This window comes from Lygodium microphyllum, chromosome 13 (assembly GCF_053477565.2).
Source record: "Lygodium microphyllum isolate KBCC chromosome 13, Lygodium_microphyllum_v1.1.10, whole genome shotgun sequence".
Classification (NCBI taxonomy): domain Eukaryota; kingdom Viridiplantae; phylum Streptophyta; class Polypodiopsida; order Schizaeales; family Lygodiaceae; genus Lygodium; species Lygodium microphyllum.
The window spans coordinates 38,266,744-38,286,494 of NC_141147.1; the positions used below are offsets into that span (position 1 = coordinate 38,266,744).

Consider the following 19,751-nt stretch of genomic DNA (forward strand, 5'->3'; position numbering starts at 1 on the left):
AACATGAACAAGAGACCAATTGGGTGCAATCTCCCCCCATGCCTTGTGTGAGCGCTTTACAAAGCATGTATTGTATGTATTAATCATCTTCAAGCTCAAATAATAGCCGAAATTACAAAATAGCACGCTTTTGGCTTTTGAGTTTGCTTTTGTGCCAAATAGAAATAAAGCTAATGGGCGGGCGCCCAAGAAATGAGGCATACCCAATACAATGTCCAAATACAAATATCTAAATCGTGCACCCATGCACATACAGAAATAATAAATAAATATCAAACGCCTTGATAAATAGGCATGACAAAATATAGGCGCCATGCCTAAGATACGCGCCCATCAAAATATTGACGATAACTTGAATACACGCTATTCTCCAATGCTTTCCACCGCCACTACTGCTATCTCTACACATCAATCGAAGCATTCATAATCGTTAGTAAAATAATACAATTAAACTGACAAAAGTGAATACCTAGCAATCTTCAGCTAAATAAATCAATTGGTTAGAAATCAATCCTAACCTTAATTTATCACGAGTGCGCACTCTAAACTCATAAACGTTTATTAATTTAAATATATATTTTGCGGAATCACCCGCTATGGAATCATCCATGTACACACTAAATTAACAAAATGACCAAAAGGGATAGGCATCCCCATCAACTTCTCGCATAAAGAATCCACTTTGTGTATGAGCCCCGGTAATAAAAGTTTACGGAATCCATCGTAAAACCTCACGGAATCCACTATGGCATGGAATCCACCGTGTAATATGCCTCCTGGCATTACTTTGGAACCAAAGTTATCATTAGTTGGAAATTGTTGTGGTCGCTTGTCTCGTCCGCAAATTTTGTCTTCAGTGTCATGGGCCAAGGAGATTGCATCTTCAAGGGTTGTTGGCTTGAACATATTGACTTTCGCATAGAAATGTCCAAGTAGGCTAGACATAAACTTGCATTCATGAGTTGATTCAGGTACATCTTCGAGCATACATAGTTGCAATAGGGCATTCCAAAAACGTTCACTGTATTGTGAAATAGGTTCGCGATCCCTTTGTTATAGAAGATCCCATTACTTGATGGTTTTTTCGTAGAATTGCGAAGGAAGAAAATTCTGCAAAAACTTCTTTTGGAAAGTCTCCCATGTAGTGGGACAATCAATGCTCTTGCGGACCACAATCCACCATAAGGATGCTCGGTCAACTAAATGGTTAGTGACACATTTAATTTTGTCTTTAACAGCATATGTTTCTTCATGCAAGTAATCATCAAATTGACTGATAAAAGCAAGTACAGTCTTTCCATCGCGTGATCCATTGAAAGTATGAAATTTGAAGTTTCTTTTACTTATCTTTGTTTCTTTGCGAATGGATTGGGCTTCAAGTGTTGCATCAATGGTACGTCGTATAAGATCTTCAAGTTGCGATCCGTCTTGGTCGGTGGTAGATTGTTGCAGATTGGCCAATTGAGCTTGCAAAGCTTGTCGGGCTCTTCGTTCCTCTTGTAGCTGCATCAGAATCAAATCCAACATTTGCTCCATTGAGCTTTGCAAAGCTTGTGGGACTCTTCGTTCCTCTTGTAGTTGCATCATAATCAAATCCAACTTTTACACCATTGTTGTTTCGGGTAGATCACCTTCAGCCATAAGATTGTCTATGTTTTATTCAGTCATCGTGCAAAATTCCAAAAGATCTCACACACTCGAAACCTTGTTAGCCGGATGATCGTAGCTCAAAGGCGGGTTAGAAATAGACGCGCTGACAGACGCCCACAGAGACGCAGATATAGACGCAGCATGTAATAGGTTTTATCTACACAGGGTAATATGATTTTTCTTGTGTAGATGTGGAATCGTGGATCCTCCAGCATCCCATTCAACAATGAGCAATTCATGGGGGAGATGACCAATTATCTTGGTCGCCCTCCCACTGCAGAGGAGTTTTTCAGTGTGATGTCTGGGACACCTATCACATCTTTGCCTACACAGGGATCAGCTGAGGTACATGGATCGGCCGAAGCACGTGCATCTGCAGAAGCACGTGTATCGAGTGAGGTAGAGGGTAGTGCATGTAGAGGGAGGAGGGAGAGTCGTGCGGGAGAACGAGGTCGAGGGCTTTGTGGGGGTTGCCTAGGTGGTGACTCTCGATCACCCTCACCGGAAAATGAGAGAGGTGAGCCTCCACAAATGTACTACTCTGTCACTGATGTTGGTGGTATCTTGCATGACTTTGAGGGGAGGGAAGTGATAGCCTACTTGAGGAGTGTTGTGCATGCCACAAGAGTCTCATCTTATGACGCACGCCAAGGAGTCATTGCGGAGATAAGAGCAGGGGCACCTTGGATATGGCCAACCACCCAATTGCCACCTCAAGGAGTGGAAAGAGGCCAAGAAGAGAGTAGCGGAGAAAATGACAAGTCACCAGCATGAAGAGACGTGACATATCCAGATGGCAACCATGGGATCGTCGCATTATGGATCGAGTGGCAGGGAGTCATGGGAGGCTGAGTTTGTAAGTATTATTTGATTTCTTTTTTAAAATTAAATTTTGTAATTTGTTTCACTTCATTATGTAGTGTGTTTTAATACGTTGTATGTTGAAATTGTTTTGTAGTATCATATCGTTGGTAGGATGCCTACTCCTAGAGAGGTAGGCTACCATCGAGGTCATAACTGGGCATCCACTTGGCAGCATTTCTACGAGGAGGGACTCATCACGGAGGAGCAATATAATCGCACCATGAGGATTCCACCACCAGAAGAGGTATGTTTTATTTTTTACATGAAAAGTATAGATAACTCTAATTTATTATTTGTAATGGTATTTATATACCTTAATCCTTTGTGTAGGCGAACCCTGATGCAGTGGAGGATAGCGAAGGGGGGACTAGCAGTAGTAGCGGTGGTGGCAACGGCACCGGCACAGGCAGCGGTGGTGGTAGCGATGATGATGCCTCTTCTGAGGAGATATAGAGGAGCCCCATGCATGCATGCCTCCCTTTGATATGTATTACTTTCAGCTAGTGCTTGTGACCATGACGTCACAAGCACTAGAACTCATAATGTAAAAACGTTTCATCTATATATATGAAATTTCGTGTTCTACATACATTGTTTTGTTTTCAGTATCCAATCCTCGAAATAATCTTTCTCTGTTTTCCCTAAGCATACAATTTGATGTTGATGGGGGGAAAAAAACCAGAGAGCATGTGGCTTTGCAAGCCACATGCTCTCTGGTTTTTTTTTCATACCTCTGTTTTACGCGTCTATTAGCACGTCTACATTGCAGGATAAATGCGTGTCTACTCTCGTCAAAAACTTGCAGAGTAAACACGTTTTTAGACGCGTAGATACACGTGTGTATAGACGCACAATATGAATATATCTACTTTTTTATAAATATGATTATATATTTACGTAGCGCGTCAATACACGCGTCTATATGCGCGTCTATGTGGGCCTGTAACTCTGACTATAAGCGCGCTTTTAGACGCGATACTGTAGATGCAGAAATAGATGCGGTAATAAATACGTCGGATATTTTTTTTCACAATTCAAATATTGTGTCTACAAGCGTGTCTATGGAGCCTTTTTGTTGTAGTGGAAACTCATAAACATTTATTAATTTAAATATTTATTTTACGGAATCACCCGCTATGGAATCACCCACTTACACATTAAATTAACAAGACGCCCGAAAAGGATAGGCATCCCCATTGACTTTTCGCACAAGGAATCCACCTTGTGTACGAGCCCCAGTAATAAAATTTTACGGAATCCACTGCAAGACCTCATGGAATCCACCGTGGTCATGGAATCCACTGTGGAATATGTCTCCTGGCATCATTTTGGCTACTAACTAGTTTAGAGTACTTGTGGCAAATGCTTCAAAAAGCTCTTTAACATCTTGAATTGAGAAAATATCAATATTTTCTAAGTGCATCAACAAAAAGGAAATACATGATATTTATTAGATGCAAGTTAAAAAAAGTACATTATTAAGCTTATGTAGGTGAGCTCAATACAAAACACCGAATTAAAGATGCAAAATCTCGTAGTTTACTAAACAAGTAATGATGTGGTAGAATAGTTAATTTAGAGCCTAGACTCAGTTTGATAGGGGATAGGGACCACCAAAGGGTGCCTATGAATGCTCTTTTCCCCCCATTCCTCATATATCTAGCAATAAGTTTAATCATTATGTGTAAAATATCCCCTTAAAATGTAGAGAACATTATAGAGAGGACCCATGATGGAACAATAGCACCTTGCACGTTGAATAGGTGAACTAGCATCGAAGCTCGAAGCATGTTTGAGGTTGGATCCATGTGGTGAATATTTCAACATGCCCTTTCTTAACATAGAAATCATCACATGGACGCATGCACACACACATAACGGGGGGAGATTACACACATACACACACACATATACACCAACAACAATGCACATTCTCTTTGGTTGCTAGTGACACTATTACGTGCTTACAAGATCATTCCAATTATGAGATCTTGGAAAGGTTTTAATAAAGGTGGTGGATGAACCCTTACATTTAGTCCAAGGGTTATCCTTTATTTGTAGTGCACAATAAGAAAGTGGGTCCCCCACATTTTTTGTACTACTTATTCATGCTAACTGAGGTATGACAAGTACACATTGATAGGGTCTACTGGAAGTCGTCGTGGGAGAGCAAGTAAGCCTCCACGGCCTTGTATGTCTGGGTGACCAAGCCTTTGACCTCCTCAGGGAATTGATGCTTATGGTGATCGTGGATAGGCTCGTATTCAGCAGAGTACTGGATGACGCAAGTTTCTGGTCCAGTTTCCTTGAATTGCACCGTCTGCTGGTAGCTCTTGAAGAAGCGCACCAAGAACCCCCCTTCGATCAGCACAGACTTGAGCTTGAACGCGCGCGTGTCGACTTCCTCAATCTTGTCTTTCACGACCGAAACTTCGGTTTGCTTGACATGATCTGCACAAAAGTTTGCCAATAGAAGCCGAATTAAATAAGCATTGATCAAGCCTGGTACTTCCGGTGCTGATTATCGAGAGAGAACAAAAAATGAGAAAGTCTTTGTTGGGATACTATGGCTAATTAATGCAAATATATGTTAGACGGGGAAGCAAGTATATGTTTGCTTGCCATGATCTGCAGAAAATTTTGCCAATACAAGACGGATTACATCAGCATTGATCAAGACTAGTACTGCCAGTGGTGATAATTCGAGAGAGAACAAAAAATGACGAGAAAGCGTTTCTTGGGATACTATGGCTTAATGTAAACATATGTTCGATGGGGAAGAGTTCAATTATATTCATGCATGCACGACCCATGCTAGTACGTCATTAATGCACGGCGCTGTGATCACTATCATGAAAATTGATATCAGTTACGAACTGATCAACCAAACTCTTATAAGATTATATGAGTGGTAACTCATGTTATTTGTATATTAGACTCGTTAACTCTTATAAGATTATATGAGTGGTAACTCATGTTATTTGTATATTAGACCAACGAGTCGATGAAGGGATCAATTACGGCGGAAGTTTTTTGGGCGTTCCTTCTTGATCTGCAGTAACTGTAGAACTAATGCAAGCATCACATGTTGCAGGAGACTGATTTAATGTGCCGATCAAAGCACGACATACCTTTAGTGAAGACGAGCGTGCCGACGCAGCCTGCAGAGAGAGTGGGTGAGGAATAATGGGCTGCTTCGATGAGGTTTGGGAGAGCCTTCGGGAGGCATTGCGGAGCGCACTCATACGAGCCGCGCCACATCCTCTTGGCCGGCACCTTGCAGTCGATCTCCATGCTGAACGTCGAGGGTGCCATAATCAAATATTGATTCTGCTATGGCTGCCCGCCTTAATACGATTATATGACTAATAGTCAAGTGTACCTTAGTAAATTAGAGAAGGACCCAGTGCGTTTGCTCTGATCATGGAGACAGACGGGATCCGTATTTATAGTGATCGTCCTCTCGACTTGCCAGCAGCTAATCCGCATCCATATTGGCTTGGGTTAGTGGGTCGTGTCGGGATGTCTTCTGAAATCCTATCCGGGAAGAGGAAAAATCAGGCGCCTGGGCCTTGCCGAATGGTCAAGCGTCGGCACGCCGCGTGGGCGGCGTTAATGTACTTCAGTAAATTGTCCGTCGACCAGCCGCCTTCTAGAACACATTTCTAGAAGACTGCTTTTAACTTGAGCTTTACGATTTCGATGTGCAGTTCAAAGCAAAGTGTGGCACTGTGGAGGAAAGCGGGCATTGAGAAAACGAAGTCTTTCGGTTGTAAGCAGTGTTCGGAAAAAGAAAAATTGGGAACGCATAGATCCTTCTCGTTTTTGTCTAAGGCGGTTGTGTAAAATTTGAACCATCCAAAACCTTTAAATTCTAATTTGAACCGGCTCAATTCTCTTGATCTTACAAGTTGAATTTGTCAAATTCCCTTTTAAATATTTAATGAAAAGATAATCATAAATTTTTTTCCATTATTTAAAAAGGGTCTATATTTCAAAATTTTTTAAAAATTTTGTTCAATTACTTATCTCTTACATCTTAAAAATGAAAACCCTTATGATCATTAAGCAACTAAGTTGCTTATCTAAAATTTTAATAGATAAAAACAAATGTATACAAGTGGTTTCTATGTCTCTTAGTGAGTCTATGGCCTCAGAGAAGTATATATGTCATAAGCGTATAAGTAAAGAGAACATATAAAATAGAAACCCAAAAGAAGAGAAGTTAAAGCATAGAAGAAACAAAAAGAAAAAAACAAAACTAGGATAAAAGATAACATAACGAAATACAAGCAAAACAAAAAACAAAAAGTTTAAAAAAAGTCAAGCACATTTTATTGAAAGCAACTATGATACAAAAAGAAAAAACAAAACTAACATGAAAGAGAACATGATGAAATGCAACCAGAATTATAAACAAAAAAGTTTTTAATAAGTTCAAGCATAATTTATTAAAAGCAAGCATGATCTAAAACCAAATGTGAAAGATTTTTATTCAAAAGATAGAAGAAACCAAGGAAAAAATAAGTTTAACATAGGAAAATGGTTTAAAGGAAAAAGAATCAAAACAATAAAAGTGCAAATAATGTACAGTGACTTCAAAATCATCATAGGCCATAAGAAATCAATTGCTCTTTTATCAGTATGCAAATTTACTGCAAAATCAATGAGCAAATTCCTTGCGTTGTGTATAAATGTCAATGTGTTTTTTCAACCCATAAGTCCATACCCTCAATGAACTCCATATTAGTGAATGCAGAAGGCCCTCAATAAAGATTTTCATTAATGCATCTAAACTCTTAATCTCCAAACGATTACGTAGCTTACTCTTTATCATAGTTCAAGCACTAAAATCTCTCTCACAAATAGCATTGCTCAAACATTGAACAAGTGCTTTTTGCAATAAGGTGTCTCTTTTACTACACTAAATATTGCAAGGGCACTACGATGGGCAACACAATGAATTGATGCTAAAAATGGATTAACGTGTTTTTTCAATAAGGCTTGGACACCATTCTTATTTCCTACCATTGTGGAACATCCATCAGACCCAAATGCAACGAATCTAGATAAATCTAGCTTACACTTCTTTAGCTCACTTATAATAGCCTCAATCAAAGATCTTGAAGTGCCATCATACACACGTATGATACCATAAAAGCTTGTTTTAGGAACACAATCACCACAACAGAAACGAGACATAGACGCGCAAAGTTGGGCGCGTCTATCATTACGTCTATATGCACATGTAAAAGAGCGTGTAAATAGACGCGAATTTTGCGTCTATATATCCGCGCAAATAGAGGCGAATATAGACGCGTCTTCAGACGTGTAATTATTTAACTACCTGAAATATGGACGCGCCTTCAGATGCGTAATTATTTAACCACCTGAAATTAGACTTAATATAATAAAAAAACCAGAGTTAATAATTATTTTTGCATTGCTCTCTAATGAATGGCAATTTCTCCAGTTGGCAAGCCTGATATAAGTAATTAGCGGCAAGCGACAGAATCCTTATTATACAATTAGTAGCAAACGTTGCATGTATCTCGTAATTTCTCTACTTGAAGACAATTTAGCTTTAAACTTGACTATTGATTCTTGAGTATGTACGTGTGCGCATGATATTTTCCATAGAATTAAGAATACACATTGAATCATTAAGCAAATTAAGTATGTTATAGTGAATGATCCATCTCATCTTCAGTGAGATCAGCCCTTGCTAAACTATCTACTTCTAGGTCTATGTTACCAAGAGGTAACGAAACAAATAAGTCTATCCCACTATCAGATGTGTTGCGATATTGTTCAATAACTTCATCAATATCATCAATCGCATTATTGTCCTCTTGTGTGTTTCCTTGAACATCCTTGCGAGGTTCATCTTGTACTATATCATGCATATCATCCATTATGGTGTCATCATGCACATCATCATTAATTGTTGGATTGTCATCTGCTATCTCTATATCGGTAATATTACCATATATTGGTTTTGAACGATTAGATATAGGGATGAAATACCACCATCGGTTATTGTTTACCTTTGGATGATACATAACCTGTATTTGAAAAACAAAAGCAAGAAACTTAAATACTTATTATATTGTGTATATGTATCACATGTATACATATAAAAAATTTAGCTTTTGCATATATACCTGCTCGCATTGTTGAGGTAGTACTAATGTGTCATTCTTGTTTTGGTAAAATTTTGTAGAGTCAATGATTACAAAATCACTTGGATGACGTCTGATTGTGCAATGCTCACCATTTGTTATCACTTCTTTAAACTACTTCACATCCAGTACATATATAAAGAGTCGTCTGAAGTCAAGCTTCAGAATATCTTGGATCAAGCCATAATAGCCTTCCATGGTACCATTGGCATCCTCAAAGTGAGTAAGGACACCACAATCTTGGGTATTTCTCTTTTCATCTATACGTTGAGTTCGAAGATGTTTACCCTCACACCAAATAGCATTGAATAATGTGCACTAGTAGTAAAAGATTAAGATCAAATATGTCAATTTTTTATATAAAATATAACTTATAGAAACAAATTAATTGATAGTATGTCTCACCTTTGATAAGCAACCTCGTACGTATTCCCACTCTTCTTGAGATATATTAATTTCCTCCTCTTTTTCGATTTTCCCCATTTCCTCATGTAACCAATCTATATCAATATGACATGGGAGCGCATTTAGATGATCTAGAAATGAGACATTACATCCATATCTGGTGCGAAATACTTGTCTTTCGCTTTTTCTTCTTGCTCTTGCTTCATTATATAGTGTCACCCATTTGCTCATTACATCATTATTGAGCACACAAAAACTATTTAACTTACTAAGCTCTTCTTTTGTTAGCACTTTACTCATTCCTTTTCCTTGAGGTATTATAGATGTCATCCTCAAGTCTTCATCATCTTTCCATAGTCGTGGTTGAGAGGGGTCCACTTCAGCAAGATATTCAGAGATATAAACAAGGGATGATTGCACTAACCAACCCTCAGCCATGCTTCCCTTAGGCCGTGCTTTTTGCCTCACAAAATCTTTCAAGGTTTTCATGAAGTGCTCAAGAAAAAACATCCATCTTGCATGAGGTGCCCTACAAAGTGTGATCTCATCAATCAAATGTACGAGTAAATGTAATTGAGTAGTCAAAATGGATCGAGGAAAAATTTCCTCCACCAAACAAACCACCTCAATAGATAATAATCGAGCATCTTCCAATGTGTTTGGATCAATTTCCTTCGAGCTCATGTATCTGTCAGGATGTATTTGACAATTGTTTATTTTTGTGTAGAAATTCAAAGATATATAATGAAAAAATACAATGTATACACACCTCACAAGCTCTCTCATCTTGTAAATGATATCACGTATATCTTTGGATACACAATGGGATATGCTAGTAGGAAGTACGAACTGAATGTAAACAATATTCATAGATCAAATGATTAGTTGAGGAAAAAGTCATCATACCCCAGAGTTTACACATAGTTACTCCACTAATTACTATATTCATGGTTAAAGATACCCTTACTTGAATCATTTTGTGCCAATCGTGAGACTTCAAACCAGATAGCTACTCCACACCTCTTTTCTTTTTCTTTATGAAGGCTCCCTTGAGACATCTCATACATCATGTGGGTGTTCAAAAGCAACATATTTGTTCATTTACTATTTTTTCATCATTCTTTGACAACATCCAAGGTGTATGGGGTAGCTCAATCTTTCCTTTGGGTCCAATGCATGGCCAGGCTCGTCTCATGCGACCAATGTTACGTAAATCCTTCCTTACATGGACTGAATTACGAGCCCCTATCAAGTGATCCCATAATGTAGATACAACATTTTTTAATATGTGCATAGGGTCAAACATGTGATTGATCTTGAGTTCAGTCCAATACGAAAGACGAAAAAATATAGAGAACCTAAGAAACAAACAATATATTATGTAAACAATTCATCATGCTAAATACTTTAAAGTCGATCGAGAGAAATGCACTTCTTACCGACTCATGCCGAGTTAATCCATCTCTCCTTCCAATCTCGAATGGTTAGAGATTGTGGAGTCATTCCATTAGTAGGGAGAACATATTTGGGATGGTCAATAGGAAGAAATCGATGATGATTGTCGTAGATAACCTTATTTAAACGTGCCGACCTAGAGGAAACTAGAGAGGGACCGCAAATAGGACATGCATGATATCTTGATGTGGTTAAACCTAAACAAACAAGTGAATTAATAAAATGTAATTAATTCAAGTCTTGAATTTCAAATATAGAGTTATATACATGTACCTAAACACTCTCCGTATCCTGAAAAGTCATGCATGGTCCACAACAACATGGCCTTCAATGTGAAATCTCTAGAGGATGTAGATGCGCTTGTATCTTGCACCTCAATACCTTCCCATAACATTTCTAACTCTTCAATAAAAGGCTCTAAGTAAATGTACATGTTTTTTACCTTGTGCTTTCCAAGAATCAAAAGGGACAACATTACATGTCCCTTTTTAATTGCCATGGATGGAGAAATATTATAGTTCACCAATACCACTGGCCATACACTGTATGATGTGCTTTTTATGCCAAATGGATTGATTCCATCCATACCTAAACCAAATCTCAAATTTCTTGGCTCTTCTTTGAAAACAGGCCACAAATTATCTATATGTTGCCATGCCGGTGTGTCTGCAGGGATCCTCCATTTTCCATCACTTGAACGATGACTAGCATGCCATGACATGAGCTTTCCAATAGACTTACACTTGAACATAAGTTGACGTGGAACAATCGGAAAATGCCGCAAAATCTTATGAGGCACATCCATAATTGACTTCATCTCCACTTCGTATCTTGATTCGCCACAAACAGGACACTCTCGTGCAAACTCATGAATCCCACGAAATAAGACACAATCATTGACACATACATGGATCTTGACATAATCGAGGCCTCCCAGAGATGTGAAATAATGTCTTGGTTTCTCTCTCTTAGTTGGCAATTTATTTACTTTTGGAAGCATTTGTGATAATAACCTACATATATTATTAAAAGTGAGTTAAAAAACCACCAACATATATTTGTGTCTGATTTCAAAATAGAACAATTAATATTATGATTCATAAGCCAAACTGAATTGATACCTACTTCAATAATGCATTCAAACTGACATTACTCCATCCATAAATTGTTTGCAAGTTAAGTATCTCGAGGGACGCACGAAGAACGGAGTACGTACAACCTTCATACAACGCAGTAGATGATGCTACGTATAGTGGATTATCTGGCTTCGTAGAGTGACCTTCTCCCTGAACCGGTTGTGAAAATAGATGGTGTACCATGTTGTCCAAAATCTCATCCTCTACAACTTGATGGGGCATTTCATGAGGGCTACTATCATGGTCATCAGTCTCCACTCTTCTTGAAGTCTCTGTCTCCTTGCGCCGACGTTTTGCAGCCTCTTGACGCCCAGGAGGGAGCACCTGAGGATGTGGCACCACATCCTGCTCAACCACAAAAGGGAGTTTCATGTACGTTAATATATATTGAGTAACATAGACTAGCAATCTTAGTGTTTAAAAAAAACAATGAATACCGGTGATTTTTCTCGGTCCCATTCTCCGTACATGCTGAGGTGTGACATTGCAACTCGACGTGCTCGAAAAATACACCCTCCACAACGATCACACATGCATTTAATTTTTCGTCGTAGCCATGCATCTCGATTATGAAGACGTAATGTTTCATCCTCACTTGAGGATGTGCTCGTTGACTCATCAGCATGCACCACACTAGGTGATGACGACGACATGATTAAACCTAATTCATGAAAATATCAAATTTGTTATTCATATATTTACATAAAAAATTCAAGCTAGCATATTAATTATTCTAAGATCTCAAATTTAAATACACAAAATTTATCATGTTTTCGTAAACTTAGATGCACATATACACGTGAAAATAGACGCAAACGTCAAAATTCAAAAGATACTTGAATCATTTCTTTTCAAACTGTGCATTTCCTTTCCTGCGTTTTTTGCGTGTTTTGAAGCTCGAGTTTAGCCAACATGCAGTCTCTTCATGTCTCACCTCCTCATGACTCACCTCTTCTTTCACTTCAAAGAGACGAGGGAAAAAAGGAAAGCTAAGGAGAGAAAGAAAGAAAGAACAAGAGAGAGGAGAACAAGAGGAAGAAAAAGCAAAGGGAGGAGACAACAAGCACCAAGCAAGCATCAAGGGAGAGTAACTCACCAAGGAGAGGAAGAAGGAGAAGGAAGAAGCGCCACCACCCGCCATACCAAACACCCAAGGTGAGTCTCTCTCTCTCTCTCTCTCTCTCTCTCTCGCTCTCTCTGTGTATTAGGATCTATGATTGCATTTTGTATAGGACAAATAAATCATGAATGGTGGTTGTCGGACTAAAATCAGCCAACTGAGCGCGTTTGCCAGTGTGTCTACATTTAAGTACAGATGCAGGGATAGACGCGAAGCTATGTTTGCTGTCATTACATCTGCAACCGCGTCTCATAGCGCGTGCATTCTGCGTCTGAGATGCGAGAATACACGCGCTCTGTATAGAAGAAGCTTTGACTTCAGAGTCGCATCTCCAGGCGCGTGTATCCTGCATGTGAGACGCGAGAATACACACGCCCTGCCCAGAAGCTTTGACATCAGAGTCGCGTCTTCAGGTGCGTGTATTCTGTATTCCACACGAGAGGATACACGCGCGCCCAGAAGCATTGACTCTAGAATCGCATCTGATAGCGCGTCTATGCTGCTTCTCAAATGCGGATATACACGCGCTCTAACCAGAGGGTTGACTTCAGGGATGCGTTTGAGAGTGTGTCTATCCTGCATTTTAGACGCGATTATACACGTGCCAACCAGCTTTGATAAAAAATAATTTTTTATTTCTGAAATTGTACGAATTTGTCTTTTTCCCGTGTTTTTTTTGTAGATGTCGCATCCTAGTTCATCTAGCAATGACCTAGATTGGATTGCATGAACGATACATTGGGCTTGTTCAGTAGAGGGGTCAATGCATTTTTTGGAGGTTTTCCTAGTAAGGAAGACTTTATGGGAGAGATGACCAGACACCTTGGCCGCTCTCCCACAGCAGACGAGGTGTTCAGCGTCCTATCTAGAACGCCTCTGACGTCTTTGCCTGAAACTGCTTCCCAAACACCAAATGTCCAAACTCCAATTGCAGGTACTCCATGTGCAGCACCTGTACATGCATCGGATGAAGTACAAGCGTCAGCCGACACACGTGCATTTGTAGAAGCACGTGCATCCAATGAGGCAGAGGGTAGTCGACAGAGAGAAACGAGGGAGAGTTGAGGGGGAGGACGAGGCTTGTGTGGGGGTTGCCTAGGAGATGGCGAGCGATCACCCTCACCAAAAGATCACGTAGAGGAGCCTGTACGCCAGTACTATAGAGTTACAGATACTAGTGGCATCTTCCATGATGATGAAGGAAGGGATGTAATGGCGTACATGAGGAGCGTCGTGCATGCGACGTATAAAGATTGTTTCATTTACTTCAAGAATCAGAAAAGCGGCTTGTGGCAGGAGGTGTTGAGGGCAATCCATAGGAGGTACCCAAATCCTGAGGTTCAGTGATTCTCAGATGATTGGGGATGCACAAAAGTGAGGGATTTACTTCACAACAAAAGATTCCATCTCATGACACGCGCCAGGGAGTCACTGCGGAGACAAGAGGAGGGGCATGCAGCCTATAGCCAACCACCTATGTGCCACCGGATAGAGTGGAAGAAAGCCAAGAAGAAAGCAATAGAGAAAGTGAAGAGTTGCCAGCATGTAGAGGCGCGATGCATCCAAATGGAAACCATGGGATCGTCGCATTACGGATCGGGCGACAGAGAGTCATGGGAGGCAAAGTTTGTAAGTATATTTTGATTTTTAGTTTTTTAAAATTTATATTTCTTTCAATTATTTATATAATTTATTCTAATACATTGTTTCTCATAATTGTTTGTATATATCATAATTGTTTTGCAGACTACTATCGTTGGTAGGATACCTACTCCTAGAGAGGTAGATTACCATCGAGGCCATAACCACGCAGCCACATGGCTTCACTTCTATGAGGAGGGTCTCACCACTAAGGAGCAATATAATCGGGCTATAAGGATTTGACAGCCAGAGGAGGTATGTTTTTCTTACTTTCCTATTAAAAGTATAGCTAATTATAACTTTTTCTTTGCAATTGTACGTAAGCGACCTTGATCTTTTGTATGTGTAGGCGAACCCCGATGTGGAGCATAGCGAGGAGGGGGATAGCGACGCTAGTAGCCATGGTAGTGCTAGCGAAGATATTTCTTCTTCAGATTTGTAGAGGAGCATCATACCTCCTCTATGGCCTTGTTTTCTTGTATATCTATTATCCATCTTTGAGGCTACTACTTGCGGCCATGCTTTAGGTCGCAAGCACTTAAACTCCCCATGTAAATGCATTTTATCTATAATGAATACATGGATTTTTGTTTTCAATTCTCATGCTTTCAGATCCATTGTGTTTTTTCCAAATGCATAATTTGATGTATGGGAGGGGAAAAAAAACCATGCTCTCTAGTTTTTTTTTTCCAGTTCTGTTTTGTGCATCTATCTGCGCGTCTAAATTGCAGAAAATGTGCATTTATAAGCGCGTCTAAAATGCAGAGCACACGCGCTCATACACGCGCTACATAATTCAAATTTAAAAAAAGAAATTAAATATCTTTTTTTTTTAAGAAGATTTTTTGTTTTGCGTTCACGTCTATGGGCACTTGTAAAAGCGCGTCTATAGGCGTGTTTATATGCCCGTCTAATTTGCCATGTAGACGCGCTGGTAGACGCACAAAAGAAATTAAATAAATAACAATTTTTGTTTTTTTATGCGCTTGTATTCACGCATGTATATGCGCGTCTATTTCTGCATGTAAATTTCTTCATACATGCGACTATAGACACGAGTTTGTAGATGTGCAAATAGACGGGCGGGTAGACGCGGCCGTAAGATTTTCTCTCAATTCAAAAATCACATCTAAAAGTACGTCTAAGAGGCCTTTTTGTTGTAGTGAATCAGGCTCAAGATATGATAAATAAATAACCATATGTCCATGTAAGGATATATCATTTGACTCATCAATTAAAACACCAAACCATGGACTAGCTAAAACATTTTCTATTGTACTTTTCATAAGAGATGATGCCATGCAAAAAATCATTTCAGCACATGCCTTATCATCATTATAAAGACTAGTAGTGTATGGTGCATGGCAATCTTGTAATAACCTTATCATTTCAAGAAATACAAAAAATGGTAAATTTTTCTTAAATTGCAATCAAACATGCAGTTCTAAATAATGAAAGTAATGCCTCATCTTTTACTTCTCTTATTTTTTAAACACTCTTTTCAATGGAGTATTTTTCTTCAAGCAAAATAGCTTGCATAGTAAACTTATGATATGATGTGCGAACACGGGATTTTAAGTTGCTAATTTTAAAATTTATAGACCCCCCTTTTGAATATGCACTATGTGGATGAGGATATTTCAAACAAAATGTGCAATACATTTTTACTTCATCTCTATTATAAACAAGCCATTTAAATTGGTCTAGCCAATCCTCTTGAAAAAGTAAGTGTCATTCTTTTTTCCTTTCAAATTCAGCCCTTTCTTCAAGTGACATGTTTTTGAACAATTCATTTGAAGATAACACATTAATTGAAGTTGAGCCCTTGACATTATCCGTATTTTCTTCTACCTTTTTAAAAGGATGTTTGGCTAAGTTTTCAATCCCAACCCATGCAAGAAAGTTTCCTTGTCTCTTATCTTTCAATTTAGGTGCCATTTATTAACAATAAAAAGAGTGGTTGCGACCTTACCGTGTATTTTATCATCGTTGAAATTTGCTATCTTTTGTTATGTGTTCATTCCCTTTGAAAATCCAAGCTTCTCCAATGGCTAGCCTCTATGTTCAAACTACAATGTCTCACAAACCTTTAACTTATTAACAACCACATAGCAAAAAAAAAAGAGTATTAATATTGTGTCTTTAAACTTTCATTAACAATTTTCCATTTAGAGATGAGAAAGAGAGAGATAGAGAACTCGGAAGACACAGAGAGAGAGAGAGAGAGAGAGAGAGAGAGAGAGAGAGAGAGAGAGAGAGAGAGAGCTCATATATACCTAGGAGATTGATCTTCTTCTTATCCTTGTGCTCATAGCCCTGTAACCACTAGCGGCGTACGTCGTAGCTTATAAATTCCTTAGGTTTAAGGTCCCAAGAGCCGACTCCTAGGAGTGATGCAAAATACTCTCTCTCTCTCTCTCTCTCTCTCTCTCTCATCTAAACAAGCCTTCAAAGTTCAAAGTTAAAAATATTTAAAATCTTGTGTGGAACTCTCTCTCTCTCTCTCTCTCTCTCTCCACAAATGCCCAACCGCAATCCTCTCTCTCTCTCCACACAAATCTCTCTCTCTCTCTCTCTCTCTCTCTCTCTCCACAAATGCCCAACAGGAAACTAGTCACTAGCTGCTGCCCACCAAGAAAACAGTCGTTGCCAGTAGCTAGCCACCCAGGCCCTAGGCTCTTGCAAAATGGCCTCCAAAATCGGCCATGGAGGCCGTGGACGATGATGGAGTAGGATGCTAGAAGGTTAGCGGCCAATGCCTTGTTCCCTTGGCCTCACATGTGGGTCCTAGGATGCAAGGTTGAAGGAGCGAAGGCTACAACCTTGGGACTTGCAAATCACATGACAAGTGAGCCAACCCCCATGAATGATCATTGATGAATCAGGAGGCACAAGATTTGCAAAAACTTGAAAGAACTATGAATGTTTAATAGGCAATAGAGTCATAGACTTGAGTTGCAAACTTGCAATGCATTACATGATGAATCATGAATTATGAAACGAGAGTTTTTGCCATTTGGTGCTCTTTCTCTCTCTCTCTCCAATTGGCTGACAACAGACTGTAGTCTTCACTCCTCAACTTTAATTATAATTAAAGTTAGAATGTTTAACTTTTAAAGATTAAAGTTTAAACTTGAAAATTTAAAACTTAAACAGTTAAAACTTAAATTTTTTTATTTTAAAGTAATTTGAAAATTGATATAAGTTATTGAAAATCCTTTTCCATGTATATTTAGAAGGATCTTATCCTTCTACTTTAATCATGAGAAGGATATTCTCCTTCTATGCTAAAGGTGCTAGTATATAACACATATTTGTGTATATATAAAGGTAACAAATATATATATATATAAGATTAACATATATATGTAATATTAACTTCAAATAGAATTGCATTCTAAAATCTAAATCTTAGATCTAGTATAGCATATAGTCTGGTGGTCATAATGTCCATAATTTTGAATATAATATAAACTCACAATTCGAATTTATTAGTCATAACTATACTTTTTCATTGTACAATTTTTTTTCATGGAATTCATACACACCTTTCATTCTATACTTTTGATTCTACACACACTCTCTCTCTCTCATAGAGACCTCCCATTGCCACACCCCATTGCCCAATCTCTATGGTCTCCTGAGCTCTTCACTCCATTGCTCCTCTCCAAATACTAGTGAATTAGGACTACCCTCCTTCGTCCTCACAGTCCCAGTAGAAGTGTTAAGTGTGGTTGGCTCGCTCCTCGACTCCTATCATAACAAAGAATCCAGAATTCCATACACACCTTTCATTCTATACTCATCTCGTGAATGCAAGCCACATGGCCTATGCTAGCTCGTTTCTCCTCTGAAAAGTACACCCAACTAGTCTTAAGTGGCAACATTAACTGCCTATTTTGAATGGTAATACTAGCTACAAACACCAATAATGGTAGCTATGAATGCCACCTATGGGAACTGGGACCTCCATTACTATGTGCCACCTGTGCCAAGTACACCCAATTAGTTTTAAGTCCCTTACATGCCCTGGTGAGTGCTCCTCTAGGCTCCCATTGTGCCGACAAGCTACTCACTGGTACATTTGCACCCGTCCTTGAGGGGGTCACCTAAAAAAATGCAAGTGTACCCCATGTGCAATCAATAGAAGAGTTATTTTATTTAGTAAAACATATTAGATTATATTTATAGAATGAGTTTTCCACTTACAATTTGGAAAAAATCTAGAAGTGTTGTAAAGGAAAATGGGTCATTGTATTACCTTATAGAATGTAAGGAAAGGGTATTTGCTAATATCCTTTGAACACCTGTGATATAGAGGGTTTACATATAGTGATTCCCTTGAGCACCCAACACCCATCAAAGTTGTATAGTTGCCATCATGAGATAATAGTAGACTCACTAGGTGGTGCAATGCAGCTTGGAGCTTCAAACTTCTCTCTAGAGTCGAAGAAAAATCTACCATGCCATTTGTAACTTGTAATTATTACCATGTAATCTAAGTTTTTGTTTACAAAAAGTTTTATATTGTCATAACTAGCATGTAGACATAAGAACTCTAATCTCCATGCTTGAAGTATGACTTGAAAGTTTTCAATTTTCCATTTTCATAAAAATGTAAGAACAGGTGTTTGTTGACTTCCACAATCACAACCAAAAGGATCTATAACAATATATGGGTATATTAATACACTTAGATAGTATAATAATTGAATGGATGTATAAGGAGTTAACATTCAATAACACTAGTTAAAGCTTGAAAGGGAGGTATGTTATCTTTGTAGGATAATATCCTCCACTTCATGCTTTAGTGCATTGCCTATTTTATGACCCAACCCTATCCATTTTCTTTTATGTCCAGTCAACATGCTTTTAATGATATTGGAATTTAGAGCAAGGGCATCAAAATAATACTCAGATTTAAAGGACAAAGGTTACATCGATCTTTCCTTGAAGCTCAACCTTGGTTGAAAATTTAAATTCTAACGGTTTGTCAATGGTGAGAAGTTGGGAGTCGGTAATGTCTTGTTTCTCACATCTAATTAGATCGCCCATAGCCTATGGTATGTCAACACATCACTAGCATTTTCTAGTTTGCTTTCTTATTTTTGTTCACTTGAACTTTTAAACTTGAGGAAATAGGACAATTGAGACAACAATGTTCTTACTCCCTCTCTAGTATCCTTGAGGGTGTTGACATCTTACATCACATGCAAACATCTTCTCTCTTCACATAAAAGAAATAATAGTAGTTCACAAACTCAAAAAGAGTACAAATAAGACACATCATAGTGCCAA

General features: G+C 38.6%; 1 protein-coding gene across 1 annotated transcript; it reads right to left on the bottom strand.

Moving 5' to 3' along the window:
* Positions 1-4,282: 4,282 nt before the first annotated feature.
* On the bottom strand, positions 4,283-5,957 carry LOC148026523 (pathogenesis-related protein 2-like). Its single transcript, XM_087690469.1, has 2 exons — positions 5,646-5,957; positions 4,283-4,965 (listed from the first exon to the last, which is right to left on the bottom strand). Exons 1-2 carry the CDS (start codon positions 5,827-5,829, stop codon positions 4,661-4,663), a joined length of 489 nt encoding a protein of 162 aa, XP_087546595.1. The 5' UTR covers positions 5,830-5,957; the 3' UTR covers positions 4,283-4,660.
* Positions 5,958-19,751: the final 13,794 nt, after the last annotated feature.

Excerpts from the sequence above, each read along its gene's own strand:
- LOC148026523 (XM_087690469.1), bottom strand. The coding sequence starts at position 5,829 with ATGGCACCCTCGACGTTCAGCATGGAGATCGACTGCAAGGTGCCGGCC. Across the intron at positions 4,966-5,645 it reads CACGCTCGTCTTCACTAAAG|ATCATGTCAAGCAAACCGAA; the intron begins GTATGTCGTGCT and ends ACTTTTGTGCAG.